Here is a 14,726-nt window from a genome sequence, read left to right as displayed (position 1 = left end):
CACAAGATGTAGTAATAGACACCAACCTAGATGGCTTTTAAGAAGGACTAGACTAAATTCATGGAGGATAAGGCGGCTAACTATGATGGTTATTTTCTTCCTGCACTATCAGAAGCAGTATGCCTCTGAATACCAGGTGGTGGGAATCAGAAAAGATGAGACTGCTGTCAGCAGAGCTTGGAAAAGTTACTTTTTTGAACTACAACTCCCATCAGCCCAATCCAGTGGCCATGCTGGCTGGGGCTGATGGGAGTTGTAGTTTAAAAAAAGTAACTTTTCCAAGCTCTGCTGCTGTGGCACTCAGGTCCTGCTTGCAGGCTTTCCATAGGCATCTGGTTAGCCATTATCATGGGCCTTTGGCCTGATCCAGCATGACTTATCTTATGTTCTGATGTTCTAAGTCTTGGAGCAGTGTTGGACAATTTGGGGAATAGTATTGTATACATGTGTCAGAAATGGAATTTGGCTTCTCTTAATCAATTTGGCTTCTCTGGGATCCTTTGGGAGAAAGTGTGGTATATAAAATAATAATAATATTGACACCCACAAAAATAAAAATAAATAAATAAAATGAGAAAAATTAACTACAGCAAGAGCTTTTGCTCTGTTTCACTTGATGAAAATGCATTGATCTCCTATTCTGTAGTTATGGTGTGCACTGCAGAGCTTGGAAAAGTTACTTTTTTGAACTACAACTCCCATCAGCCCCAGCCAGCATGGCCACTGGATTGGGCTGATGGGAGTTGTAGTTCAAAAAAGTAACTTTTCCAAGCTTAGGTGTGCAGTGACGTATTAGTGGAAGATGATAGGAGTCTGATGAGTAAAAGCAATGGAGAATTGTGCCATTAGCAAGTTAACAGCTTGATCTCCATACCCTGTGTTGCCAAGGGCCTCTAGTGCATGAAGTGTGACAACTTGTACAGCAATTTGCCAGATAATGCTTTGTACTCAGTGACATGGACAGCAGTCCACAAACTGAAATCAGCAAATTAATTGTAGTAATATTCTTTTAAAATTAATTTTGCCTTAACAAACAATACATCAGGAACACAAGATCTTTCCCACTTGGGGCCTCAGAGCCATCTGCTAACTATAATAATCTGGGGCAGACTGGCAGCTGAAGACAAATGAGAGATAATTGAGTCATTCATCATCTTGCACTTTTATTTTAGGTTACCTGGACTGTATAGTTAACCATTCTTGTAGTCTCATTGTAGCTCAGCTGTTAAATGTCTGGTTTTTCCTTGACTTTTCTGCATTATAGTATTGCAGAAATAAAGCTGTTGCTGAAGATTAATAAATTGGCTTTAGCATAACAAGAAACAGCTGTTAAGGTTAATGACAATGATCTCCTTCAGTGAGTTTCCATATATACAAATCTTACTCTGTGCATTTAATGTTTGTCAACATATGCTTTTTAGAATTTAGCCCTTTTGTGTAATTGTTATGGAATATGCTTACTTATTCTGATAGTGATACTGTTAACCATGTGCAACAAAAACAAACAGTAAATATTCAGTATCAATACTTGCCAGGTCTTCCATATGATACTACTGAATTTCTCATTAAGGGGTCTAATTGTTTTATTCTCTGTATTAAAGGTTGATTCTTCCAGGCCAAAACACTTTTCCTGATCAAAACCCTCTTTAAATCAATACCTTGAGAAGCTGGAAGCTAATTATGATGGATTGCTCACCTGTTTTTTATTTAACATAATTCCCAAAGCATGTAGAGAATGATTTTGAGAAGACATGGTCTTTTCAGTGGTTGCTCTGCAGCTATGGAATTCACTTCTTTTATGCCCTTTATCTTACCACATGCTTGGAAAATGTTCCACAAATTCTGTTATTAGTGCTGGCTCATTATATTTTATGCTGATATTGTGTATTTGTATGATACTGTTATAGAATTTGACTTTATTATAGTTTTGTGATTTTATATCTGTCTTATGTGTCTCTCTTACTTCTCATTCTTTCTTTTGGCACATGATGTTTATGTAAGGAAGTTCCTAGATGGAAACTTTTCTGTTCCTGTTTGTCTCCTTGTAGACCCACTTGGAGGGTCAGGAGAACTCCCCTGAACAATGTGAAATGGGGTGGGAGCAGACCCATAGCCAGTGCGGGCTAGGGGGGGTCCATCACTCTAAAATTCTCCTCCCCCCATTATTTTACAATGAATAAATACATTTGTTACAGAAATTCCGCCCAACTTTTTTGAAGTTCCCCTGAACTTTTAGGCTGGTTATAGGGCTGGTGGGGAGGGCTGCTGGAGTGAGGAATGAGGATTTGGGGTAATGCCCCCCTCCGGAGAGATTTTTGCAGGATGCTGATGGCTGCAGAAGATTCATTGAGAAATTTCTCTGAACATCCTTAAGATAAGTTTTTATCTGAGCCTTTGTAATTATCCTTTATGATGCTCTCTCTAATTCAGTTTAGGAAGGTAAGAATGTTTCTTCGGTTGGTTGCAAGAAGAGATCTGTTTCTACGAGTATAGGCAGGCCTGGTGCCAACACCTGGTATCCCATTACAGATCCTGGGTACCCACCACCCCTGGCACTGGGCCTGGCTTGGCCTCCTCATATATAACTCTGCCAGGACCACCAAAAAAAGGTGCTGCTATTTTAATTTCTCTATTGTAGAGGAGTACTTTATTGTGCATGCAGCACTGCCTTGTGGGGAAATGAAAATGGTGGCACCAGCAAGTCTAACCATGTGGGGTTTGCCAGTGCTTCTGCCACTATCACAGCCAGACCACCTGTAGCTGGGCTATCCATTGCTGTCTGGTATGACTTGAGGGGGGCAGGGCCTGTCCTGGCTCACTGGGGGAAAGGACTGAAGGAATTTTAATTAGGGTCCTCAAACCTGAAACTAGCCTTGAGTATATTCACACACACACAAATTAACAAGCACCCCATGTTTCCAATTACTAGTGCATTAACTCAGAAAGGGCTTACTTGAATGTCAGTAGCAATACATGAAACCTGTTTATATTACTCTGTGTTTAAAGTGGTAATCTTTGCCTTCAAGGATTGGTTCAATTCAGGATACATACTCAGGAAATAAATGGCCCAGCTCTGTGTCTGGCCAGCATGGCTAATGCCAAACTATATATCAGAAAATCAATTTTTATATATAATTTATATAAATAAATCCACATGTTTTTTGAATCTGGGTGAAAAGGAAAGTACTTTACATTAAAATAAAGCAAATGTTATGCCTTTTTGCCCATTAGTTGTGATATATTTTGTATTTTTAAAATGCAAAAATAGCCTTGTATGAGTATTTAAAGTAACTGATCATGGTTGCTTGGTTATTATTTTATTATGTAAAGTTGTTTTGTTGGTTAGATTGTAGGCAGAACTGAAAGTTTAAGTTCAAAGTATTAGATATGACTATGAGAGCCAGTGTGGTATAGTGGTTGAAGTGCTGGACTATGACCTGGGAGACCAGGGTTCGAATCCCCACACAGCCATGAAGCTCACTGGCTGACCTTGGGCTAGCCACTGCCTCTCAGCCTCAGAGGAAGGCAATGGTAAACCACCTCTGAATACTGCTTACCACGAAAACCCTATTCATAGGGTCGCCATAAGTCGGGATCGACTTGAAGGCAGTCCATTAGATATGACTGAATCACTGACATGTGAGTTTAATGTAAACAAAGTATCTGGATGAATAGTACAAACAGAGTTTAGGTTTTTTGTTTGTTGTTACCACCCAACTTTCTAGCCTTTTGAGGCTTTTCAGTTTTCCTATAAAACTCAAAGTATCTCTTTATTAATAGCATGTAGCACATTTGATTGTTTAATTGTTGGTAGGCTCAGAATTTAATTCAGTTAGCACGTTAATGCCATTAATAAATTGAACTATTTTTAGCGATTCAAATCATAAAAAAGAAAGAAGATAGCTGCAGAAAACTTTCTTTGTTTCAAGTGGTATACAAGCCTCATATGTGCTTTAATTAGTTTACACACATACAAAAAAGTGTCAGGACCATTTCACAGTGTCTAATATGACACTGGCCATGTGTTCCCTCTGTTCTGGAACAGTTTCACCACATCAAATATTCTTTATTTAGGACACAGGAAGAAAACATAATAATCCAAGAGTGAAGCCATGCCTTTTACAACGGAAAACCCTGTCAGGATTAGCAAGAGTGTCACCACATTATTACCAATGGCTATCATACAAGATTGGGTGAGATTGGGTTTGTGGTATGAGTGTTTCCTCCTTCTATACTGTATGTTGTCTAATAAATCAATGGGTTGCTTTGAAGGAAACTGATGAGACTGTTTTCCTTTTTCTAAAATTCTCAAACACTAGTCAGACTTGTTGTCACACAGAAGGAATTTATCCAGCTTTGACACATGGCTTCATTGTCCAGGCTATTTGGCATTTCTTGTTACTATGCTGATAGACCAAAAGTACACTGTGAACCTGTCTGACTGTTCCTTGGTTGTCAAAGTGGAAATTTGCCAGTCCAAAATGGAAGCTCATAATGTCAAGCAGACAAGCCTTGGAAATTATTCAGAATATATACCAGGCCCATCATAGAAACATGAACGTTCTTGGACGCCATTTTTGCTTCCAAGATACACGTTAACCCAACTTTTTTTATGATACTTTCTATAGACATCACATTGATCACATGATGGTTATGGATCAGAACCTACTGAATTACATGTTCTGTTTTATTTTTGTCCACGCTATCATCTCTAAATAATCATCCTGTTGGACAGGGGTGAGCAGGCTGCAATCCCAACCTAATTACATGTGAGTGACAAAAAAAGAGAGAAAATGGGTGGCCTCACTCAGTTTTGGCTCCAGACCCACCCACTACTGGCATGTGGCCCCTGACAGTTTACCCTTGAGGAAATGCAGTCTGCAACTGAACTGAAAAAAAAAGATTGGTCACTCCTGTTCTAGAGAGATGTTAATGCACAACATTTTACATGGCTTAGTCTATGAACGCCTATGGCCATACTACCCTGAACATGCCCGATCTCATCTGATCTCGGAAGCTAGGCATGGTCAGGCCTGGTTAGTACCAGTGCTGTAGGCTTAGAGGAAGGCAGTGGTAAACCACCTCTGAATACCTCTTACCATGAAAAGCCAATGAATGAATATATATATAATCAGCTGCTAACATACAAATGCTGTTACCAAGGTGGCAGTTATAGAGCTTTGAGGATGGAATGCTCAGAGGGGCTTCATTTGTAGATGCTAAGTAGTGGTGGTACTGTCCTCCAGGTTCAGGCCATGTGGTGCCAATGTGTCCACAGAGTAAATCGAAAAGTTCTCCCTTCTAGTCAATGCTGCTGGATCTGTTGGCATCTCTATAGCTGTTATAGAAAAGTCCAACAGACTGTGACCATCCATGTTGAAATGTTTTGCAGCTGGTTGCTCCACTTTTTTTGGTTAAGATTGCCGATTTGTGGTTTCTGAAGCATGTGCGTAGGTCAGTTGTGGTTTTACCTACATATTGGATATGACATCCTGGTCTTTTGCATTTGATGACATAAATTATATTGCAGGACCTGCAGGTGATGTTCTGTTTAATGTAATAGGTCCTGCCTGTCCTAGTGCTTGTAAAAGTAGCTGTCTCCCTGAGGTACACACAGGTGATACTGCGTTTGGAGTGACATGGATGAGACCCAGGATTGGTGATAGGTGGCTTAAGCACAGCTCTCACTAACAGTCTGCGCAAATTATATATGTATCTAAAGATTCATAGGGTCGCCATAAGTCATAATCGACTTGAAGACATATAACAACAGCAAAGTCTATGAACATCTACTCTATTGCACAAATGGAGCTCTTGGTCAAGTGGATTTCCCAGCTGACTTCAGTGTGAGGCCAGCTATTATGTACAGCTATACCACCACTGCAATCAAGGGGAAAATGTTTGCAAATGCGGAAGCTCCATCTGTGCCTCGGAGTTCCATTGTATACAAGATGTTCCTGGATAAAAAGGTAAAGGTGTCCTGCACTTATAGTGTGAGTCGTTTCTGACTCTTAGGGTGACGTCTTGCGACGTTTACAAGGCAGACCGTATAGATGGGGTGGGATTGCCAGTTCCTTCCCTGGCCTTTCTTTACCCCCCCCCCCAGCATATGCCGGGTACTCATTTTACCGACCGTGGATGGATGGAAGGCTGAGTGGACCTCAACCCCTTTTACTGGAGATTCGACTTCCTCCTTCCATTGGAATCGAACTCCGGCCTTGAGCAGAGCTTCGGCTGCGTTACCGCCGCTTACCACTCTGCGCCATGGAGGGATAAGACTGCGTAAATACATGGGAGTTGGATCCACGTTCTGATGCAAGGCACCTTCCTTGAAAGGAAGGTCTTCCTCTGATGGATGGAGATCTTCCAACAGGGGAAGGGACCCTTTCAATCCTGGTTTTTCTATATGCAATGGGTCAGATTGCAATGTTTAGGGAATTTGATTACTCTGGATTTGTTTCTCTGGGTGGGTAACTTGTCTTGTTCATTGTGTGGTGGATGCTTTAGTAAAAAATTCCAATTTTATTGTTAACTAGTTAAAATCAGAAAAACAGGGAAGGTGTATTTTCCATAGTTATTTGCTTTCATTGAGGAAGGGGACAGCTTGTAATTGTGTAAAGTCTGTTTTCTAAAGATCTTAGAAACCTGAAGCAAAAGAATTATCCCAGAGTTGTAATAATTTTAGTAAAATCTGTATCTCATAGTAAAGAAAGAGTAACGCTGGGGGAAAACTGCCTAATATTTTTATCAGTCATTAAATGAGAGGAAGACCAAGGCAAATTCTTATGTATCATATCTTGCAAGAATTACAGAATTACAGAAATTGGTACAGTGGGCTAATTAACATTTGACAGATTTGTACAATGGCACTTCCGTGCATGTGTGTAGGAAGAATAGGGTAGTCCTAAAAACTGTGTGTGTGTGTGTGTGTGTGTGTATATATATATATATACACTAGCTAGGTCATTGTACTTGTTTCCTAAATTCTATTCTGGACTCTGTACATTCTGCCCAAGGGTTTTTCTACTGTTAAAGAGCCCAGATTCTGTGATAATTGGTTAAATCAGGTTTAACAATGCAGATTGGAATAAACAGTTGTGGTAGCTGCTGCCATAGCAACACCATCATGATCACCCTCTCCCTGCGTGCGTCTTCTTTCCTTCTTCCTCCCCTCCCCCTTCTCTGCATACACACCCCTCCTCCTCTCCAGCAAGTGACACATTTGCTAATGGTCTATATGTTTGAGAGGGTTTAATGGCAACGCTCTTCGCTTTGAAAACGATTCAAAATGATGAATGAGGAAGCAGCTCAGAAGAGTGATGGTGGAGAGAAGTACAATGGAAGTAATCAGAGAAAAAAAAGACCCAAGAAGGTAATGTAAATGTCTGAAACAGTGAGACAGGAGGAGTCTTCAGAATGGAACAGCTTTTATATGTTTGTTTTACGCTGTGGAAAACCGAGGGATACATGACCTTATTGCTTGTTATGATACTGTTTGATATTCTGTAAACACTGAGAGGTAGTAGTGTCTTAGTCACCAAGGCATTGGGGTGTGTAGAGAAGCTAAGTGTCTGGTGTGTGAAGGTTGTAGTAGGAATTTCTTGTCACAGCTGAAACCGAGCTAATTTGGCAATAAAGAAATCTTAGGGGGGTTGCTTCTTTTTGGGGGGAGTGTCTTTGAATGTTAGAGAAAGCTAATGTTAATTTGAATGGATAGTGGACTGAAGGACTGTTTTAAAAAACACACAGCTGCCTGTTTTGTTAAAGTACTATTGACTTTGTCATGCCTTGCAGTATCAGCTTCATTGTATGGTATTCCTCTTTTTAAAAAGACTTACCTGTTTGTTTAGTTGTGATGAGAGGAATAGGGTGGGTGGACATGGAATTGACTTTATTTCTTGTGCATTTGTGAATTGGGATTTGTTTCCTTTAATTGCCTTTTGTTGAGATTTCTCTCATTCATTCAAACCAAAGATGTAAAACTACAAAACAAAAAAAGACTTATCTTTTTACAGATGCCTGTAGTAACCAGATGTTTGTGATACTGTGGTGCTAATGTGAAAGAGAATAAGGGCAACATAAAACACACAGCCACACCCAGCTTTTTGGCCAGCCTTTCTAAAGGTTTTCCAAGCTGCAACCCTGTGCATTTTTACTCAGAAGTAAATCCCATTAATTTCAGTGGGGCTTGTTCCAAGGTACATATGAATAGGATTGGAACCCCCATATTCTAAAATTAATCTTCACATTTGAAGTAATTTCCTCATAATCAATTATTCTGAAACCAGTTTCATATTAAAAATGAGAAAGCATGCAAATGCAAGCCCCCCTCCCGGAAAATGACTTCAGTGGAAACATTATTATGCTGTATGCTGCAATTCTCTTTCTCTCACTTTTTAATACCTTACTACAAGAGTAGCTCCAGTGAAAAACCGTAGGGATATCTCCATGAACGAGATGCTATGTTTGTAAGAGACTGTGTAGTCCAAGGGGGGAAATGCAGCAAATGATCAGTGATGCATCTTGTAGTCATCTGTTGTTAACTTGTGTAGAATTTACATGATGCTAAAATATAGCTTTCCAAAAGGCAAGCCTCTGTATTTTTAGTAACTTGTTAATATGTGCTCCATACAACAGAGATTAAAGAAAGCTAACCTGTCCAAGCAAGGCCTTTGAAGTGTGGAGGAATATCTTTCGTTGGTTGTATATATATGCATCTTTTTAGTAGAAAGACACTTGAATTTTAATAAATATAGGCTGCAATCCTGTACCCAATGAATAAGCTCTATTAAACTGAATGGGAATTAATTCTGTATAGATGTGTGTAGGATTGCACTGTGAGGATATCCAGCTAAAGCAAGAATATTGACAAAAAGTTAAAACATTGTGACTCCACTTTTCTATGTCCAGAAGATCGCCTTAGAAATTCACATAGTGAGTAATGTTTAATTTAGACTGGATTTCATTCCTAGGCAAAAGAGAATGGGTATTTCCCTTAGTTTATCCCAAATTAAAGGGCCACCTATGTATAACGCTTATAACTGTGTATTTACAAAAGACCAGGGTTCGAATCCCCACACAGCCATGAAGCTCTCTGGGTGACCTTGGGCCGGTCACCACCTCTCAGCCTCAGAGGAAGGCAATGGGAAACCCCCTCTGAATACCGCTAACCACGAAAACCCTGTTCACAGGGTTGCCGTAAGTCAGGATTGACTTGAAGGCAGTCCATTTCATTTCATTTTTCAAACATTATACATAGAAACCATTGTAAGCCGCCTTGAGGGCCTTTTGGCCAAAAGGCGGGGTAGAAATAAACAATAACAATAATAATAACAAAACCAGTTTTCTGTTCATGTACATAAACCAGTTTCCTATTTATTTTAAATCCTCTTCAAATCCCAAATATCTGAAAGGTCACCTCATTCCCTATAGAGTCTCTAAGATGCTAACATTGGCAGAGGATGGGGTGGGGTGGGATTCTTGGTAGTTCCTTTGCCCTTCGAAGTTGGGAGGTTGCAGCCCATGAGAGGACATTCTTTGTGGCATCCCTTAAGCTGTGGCATTCCCTCCCAACAGAGGTACGTCCAGCACCTTCATTGTATAGCTTTTTCCGTATGCTGAACATGCACCTCTTTCACCTGGCCTTTGACAGCTGAGATAAACATATTTTAGGACCCATTTGTTCTTCTGATTGTCAATTGTTTTAGCTAATTTTAATTTTGTATTTTTCTATTGTTGTAAGTAACTCACCATGGGAATTTATGGTGAAGTGTGGTAAAAAATCCTAATAATAACTATGAGGAGGCAACATAAGTAGAAAAGAGCTGCTAGGTGGTGTACTTTTAGCCCCATGCCTGTCATCATGGGATGGTCTTGGCTTTCTTGTGTGCTAATGTAATTTCTGCAGCAGGGTACCTTTTGTCCTGATGAAGGCTCCCCAGGCAATTAGGAACCATGAAAGATCATGAGTAGGGCAGACTCTTGTAGAAACTCTGCTTTGCATGCAGAAGATCTGAGCAATACCCAGCACCTCTAGGTAGAGCTGGGAATGTTCCCTATCTGAAACCCTGGAGAGCTGCTGCCAGTCAGTGTAGACAATACTGAGTTAAATTGAGCAGGGGTCTGACTCGGTATAAGGCAGCTTCCTGTAACACAGGAAGGATAGGGCTTTAAGCACAGCTGCAGTTAGTGAGATGATAATGGCCCTAAACTGACAAGGTGGGTTAAATATCTGTGTTGAACAGATGACCCTTTTCATTTTAATTCCTGTTAATTTTAGGCTCACAAGTTCATTGTTGACATGTAAGCATCAATTCCTCAGTTTAAACTCTGCTTACCTTGTGCTAATGTATTCCATTCTTTTGTCATCAAAATGAATTCCCAGAAGGGCACTTAAACTTGTATCCAAATTGGCTGACAAAATAATAATGTGTTTCATATATCTCTTATTATTATCCTAACAGTGTCCCCAGCACATATTTAACAGAAAGGACCTTGAGCTAGGAGGTGAAGCATCTTAAGGATGCAAAAAAAACCCCAAATAAATGAAGCTTGCTAGTGAGTTGATGTTTTTGTAGGCATAGCAATAAAATGACTGGCATCTTGATCTGAAAAAATATAAGTAATTGACAATGAAACCAATTATCTAGGTTTGGGGTGAGTTCTCATAGGATCATGAGAAGCTGTGTTATACCAAATCAGACTAGCTAGGTCAGTATTGGTCCATCTAGATGCCATTGATTGGTGGCATCTCTCCAGTGTTTCAGACAGGGAACTTCCCCAACCCTGTCTGGGGATTGGACCCTGGGACCTTCTGCATTGAGCAGGAAACCACAGGAGGGGAGAGTGCTCTTATGCTCAGGTCCTGGTTGTGGGCTTCCCATAGGTATCTGGTTGACCACTGTGAGAACAGGATGCTGGACTGGATACAATTGGCCTGATTCAGCAGGCTCTTCCTTATATTCTTATGAGCAGGAGATTGAAGTAGATGGCCTACAAGATCTCCTTCAATTCTTTGGTAATATGTTGGGCCCATGGATTTACATGGGCCCTGTTTCTGAATCACCACACTTGGTAAGTGTGCAGTCCTTGAGTAGGGCAGAAACAAACTAGAAGTGGTTCTCAACAGGAACAGACTAGATGTGGTGAAAATGGTAGTAGTGTGCCTCTCCTCAAACAGTGAGGTAGATTTTCCTCTGTGGTGACATTAGCATTTCCCTGTCCTTATTCCTGGCAGGGATAAGGGAATGGCATAGATAATATTCCATGTGAAAGGAGAGAAGAAATACAAGTCAAGACTTTCATTTGAGGCAGCAACACATGTTGATCATTATGACTAGTTCTGCTCACAGGTCATTGCATCTGACATCACCCTTGGACTCTGAGTCCTTAACCGGGATTAATGCACTCTTAACCATGGTTGGCAGCAATCAGTTGTAATTGTCAGAGCTAAGCTAAGAGCTGGGAACCTAGAGCCATGAGAAAGGTTGGTGGCCAGAATCAATGAGCAATCAGGATCAGAGGGCAAACCAGAAGGCAGGACTACAGAAGAAGCCAGGATTGGAGCACAGTTAGGACCAGAGGGCAAGCCAAAGGGCAGGGCTGATAGAACAAGCCAGGAAAAGAACAAGACCAGAAATATAAGACATGCTAGGCTCAGGTAGATATTGTTGCTCAAGCAAAGCACCACTGAGACGGAAAGCAAAGAGACAATTTTATGGTGTGCAAAGAAACAATCATTTTTGTAAAGGAGAAAGTTTGTTCAAATCTTTAGCAGAAGGCTGAAATGTTAAGTACATTAGCATTGCAGAAAACAACTCTTCTTTCTTTTAAAGTGTTTGGAAATTTCGTTGTTTTCTTAATGTCTGGGAAATAAAATGTAATACAATTTCCAGGAACACACACTGGCAACATTTTGTTCCCATAGTATTGTTAATACTATGGTTATAAAATATTTAGAGAGCCAGTGTGGTGTAGTGGTTAAGGTGCTGGACTACGATCTGGGAGACCAGGGTTCGAATTCCCACATAGCTGTGAAGCTCACTGGGTGACCTTGGGCCAGTCACTGCCTCTCAGCCTCAGAGGGAGGCAATGGTAAACCCCCTCTGAATACTGCTTACCATGAAAACCCTATTCATAGGGTCGCCATAAGTCGGGATCGACTTGAACGCAGTCCATTTCATTTTTCATAAAATATTTAATACATAATGAAGAAATGGAGTGCCTGTTTTATAAAAAGAATCCAATTTTGAAATATGATATCGTATCATAAAAATAGGATCTCTTTGTATACAGTACCTGTGATCGGACTTACTTATCACCAGATCATACTATTGCTAGAGGTTAACATGTGGTACTGCAAAATTTATCACAAAATGGTATTTCAGAATCCAGGTGTTTTCCTGGGAATACTCATGATCTGTTCTTGATTTCTCAAATTTGAAAAATGAAGTTTGCCTTGTGTTTGCATGCCTGAGAATCTGGGATCTTTCACATAATAATTCTGGCTGGATAATGACTGAATTGTGTCTCCCTCCCCCACTTGTTAGGATATAAGTCTCAACATTTGAATGCTCTAGTTTTTTAGGCTAATTTTATGTATGAATGTTTCCAGTAATGTTTTGTGTATATTTGAATTTGTTTTGTTCTTCACAAAGCAAACTGGTGCATTTTTAATGCTTATGTGTCTTTTTTAAAAGCATGTTTCCTTGAAGCATGTCAATTTCCCAGTTGGCCTATAAAATGAATGCTAAACTTCAATTTTTGATCTGCCACTTTCTGCACTGAGCAAAAGCGGATTATCTGGATCCATTTCAATCGGGCTTCAGGCCTGGACATGGGACTGAAACAGCCTTGGTCGCCTTGGTAGATGATATGAGGAGGGCGTGGGATAGGGGCGAATGCACCTTCCTTGTCCTCCTTGATCTCTCAGCGGCTTTCGATACCGTTGACCACGTTACCCTCCTGGACCGCCTGAAAAGGTTAGGCATGGGGGGCACTGTATTGCAGTGGTTTCATTCCTTCCTCTCTGGTAGGTACCAAAGAGTGGCGTTGGAGGATGAGGTTTCGGATCCTTGACCTCTCACTTGTGGGGTGCCACAGGGTTCCATCCTCTCCCCGATACTGTTCAACATCTATATAAAGCTGCTGGGGGCAATCATCAGGAGATTTGGGCTGCAATGTCATCAGTATGCAGATGACACGCAGCTCTATCTCTCATTTAAATCTTCACCGAGGTTGGCTGTAGAAACCCTGTCCAAGTGCCTGGAGTCGGTGAGTGGCTGGATGGGAAGGAATAAGCTGAAGCTGAACCCTGACAAAACCGAGGTACTGTTTGTGGGAGACAAGGGAAGGCTGGGGGATGTGGACCTGGTGCTCAATGGAGTATGTTTGCCCCTGAAAGACCAGGTCCGCAGCCTGGGGGTCATTCTTGACTCCCAGCTGACCATGGAGGCTCAAGTCTCGGCTGTGAGCCGGGCAGCGCTGTATCAACTCCATCTGATACGGAGGCTGTGCCCCTACCTTCCCAACCATCTGCTCCCACCGGTAGTACATGCCCTGGTCACCTCTCGCCTAGACTACTGTAATGCGCTGTACGTGGGGTTACCCTTGAAAACGGTCCGGAAGCTGCAACTGGTACAGAATGCGGCGGCTCGTCTGATTAAAGGCAGCCGCCGGCAAGATCACATCACTCCAGTGCTGAAGGAGTTGCACTGGCTACCGGTTGTTTACCGGGCCCAATTCAAGGTGTTGGTTTTGACCTTTAAAACCCTATATGGTTTTAGCCCAGTCTATCTGAAGGAGTGCCTCCAGCATCGTCAGGAATGCCGCTCAACAAGATCAGCCTCAGAAGACCTTCTCTCGATCCCACCGGTTAAAACAGCTAGACTGGTGAGGACTAGAGAGAGGGCTTTTTCAATAGTGGCCCCCACCCTGTGGAACTCTCTCCCAAATGATCTCCGCCATGCCCCTTCTATGATAAGCTTCCGCCGGGCCTTGAAGACCTGGCTGTTCAGGCAGGCTTTTGGGGTGGGTTAGGTTTCTTACTGTTATGGTTTTAAATTTTAATGTTTTAATGTATTGTTTTATCTTGTACATCGCCCAGAGTGGCTGGACAATCAGCCAGATGGGCGACTAATAAATTAAATAAATAATAATAATAATAAAATATTAGTTTTTATTTTAATCATGCCCTAGTCAGCTTTCCTTGAATATTCTTTTCCACAACACTAGGTTTCTTCAGACCAGACAGTAGCAATTAATATTGTTCCTTGCTTGACTAACTTTCTGGATCTCATTTACTTCATTAAACAATCCTGTCTCCAACGGTTAGTTTGAGGGGTCTATGTGTGTCATTTCCACCAGTCGCAACTAAATGCAAGCTTTATATGTGGGATAATACTTTACAGAGTGAACGAGAAGTAATATAACAAGGAGAACCATATGAAAGGGCATGCTATAAATCTAAATAAGTGAATACAGTGAAATAAAATTACCACCCTTGTGTTACATCTTGATTCTGCAAAAGTCATGCAAAGGGGGAAAATTAAGGAAAGTATAATAGCTTTTCGTTAAGGGTTCAGACTGAAGCATCAAAGCATTTAAAGGACTCTTAAACAAAACTGTGTTGTGGCTATTGCCCTCCCTTTCATCTCTTAATATTACTGGATTGTCATTGAAGAATCTTCTGCATCAATGCCAGTAATGTATACAAGAGAGCATACAGG

At 41.0% G+C, this 14,726-nt stretch overlaps 1 protein-coding gene across 8 annotated transcripts in view; it reads left to right on the top strand.

Moving 5' to 3' along the window:
• ANK2 (ankyrin 2) overlaps positions 1-14,726 on the top strand; it is a 568,387-nt gene that overhangs the window by 187,259 nt on the left and 366,402 nt on the right. For 6 of the 8 annotated variants that reach the window (XM_061585317.1, XM_061585313.1, XM_061585322.1 and 3 more), the window contains exon 1: positions 7,190-7,372. The exons of 1 other annotated variant lie outside the window; for it this stretch is intronic. In XM_061585317.1, coding sequence (XP_061441301.1) covers positions 7,289-7,372 — 84 coding nt within the window. In that variant the 5' untranslated portion in view covers positions 7,190-7,288. Of the gene's footprint in view, positions 1-7,188; positions 7,373-14,726 lie in introns of those variants that run through there. One more of the 8 variants, XM_061585292.1, reaches the window with a different exon arrangement.

The sequence above is a fragment of the Rhineura floridana genome, chromosome 9 (assembly GCF_030035675.1).
Source record: "Rhineura floridana isolate rRhiFlo1 chromosome 9, rRhiFlo1.hap2, whole genome shotgun sequence".
Lineage (NCBI taxonomy): Eukaryota > Metazoa > Chordata > Lepidosauria > Squamata > Rhineuridae > Rhineura > Rhineura floridana.
Note: the sequence above shows the minus strand (reverse complement) of the source record. Positions and strands in the feature narration are given on the sequence as shown.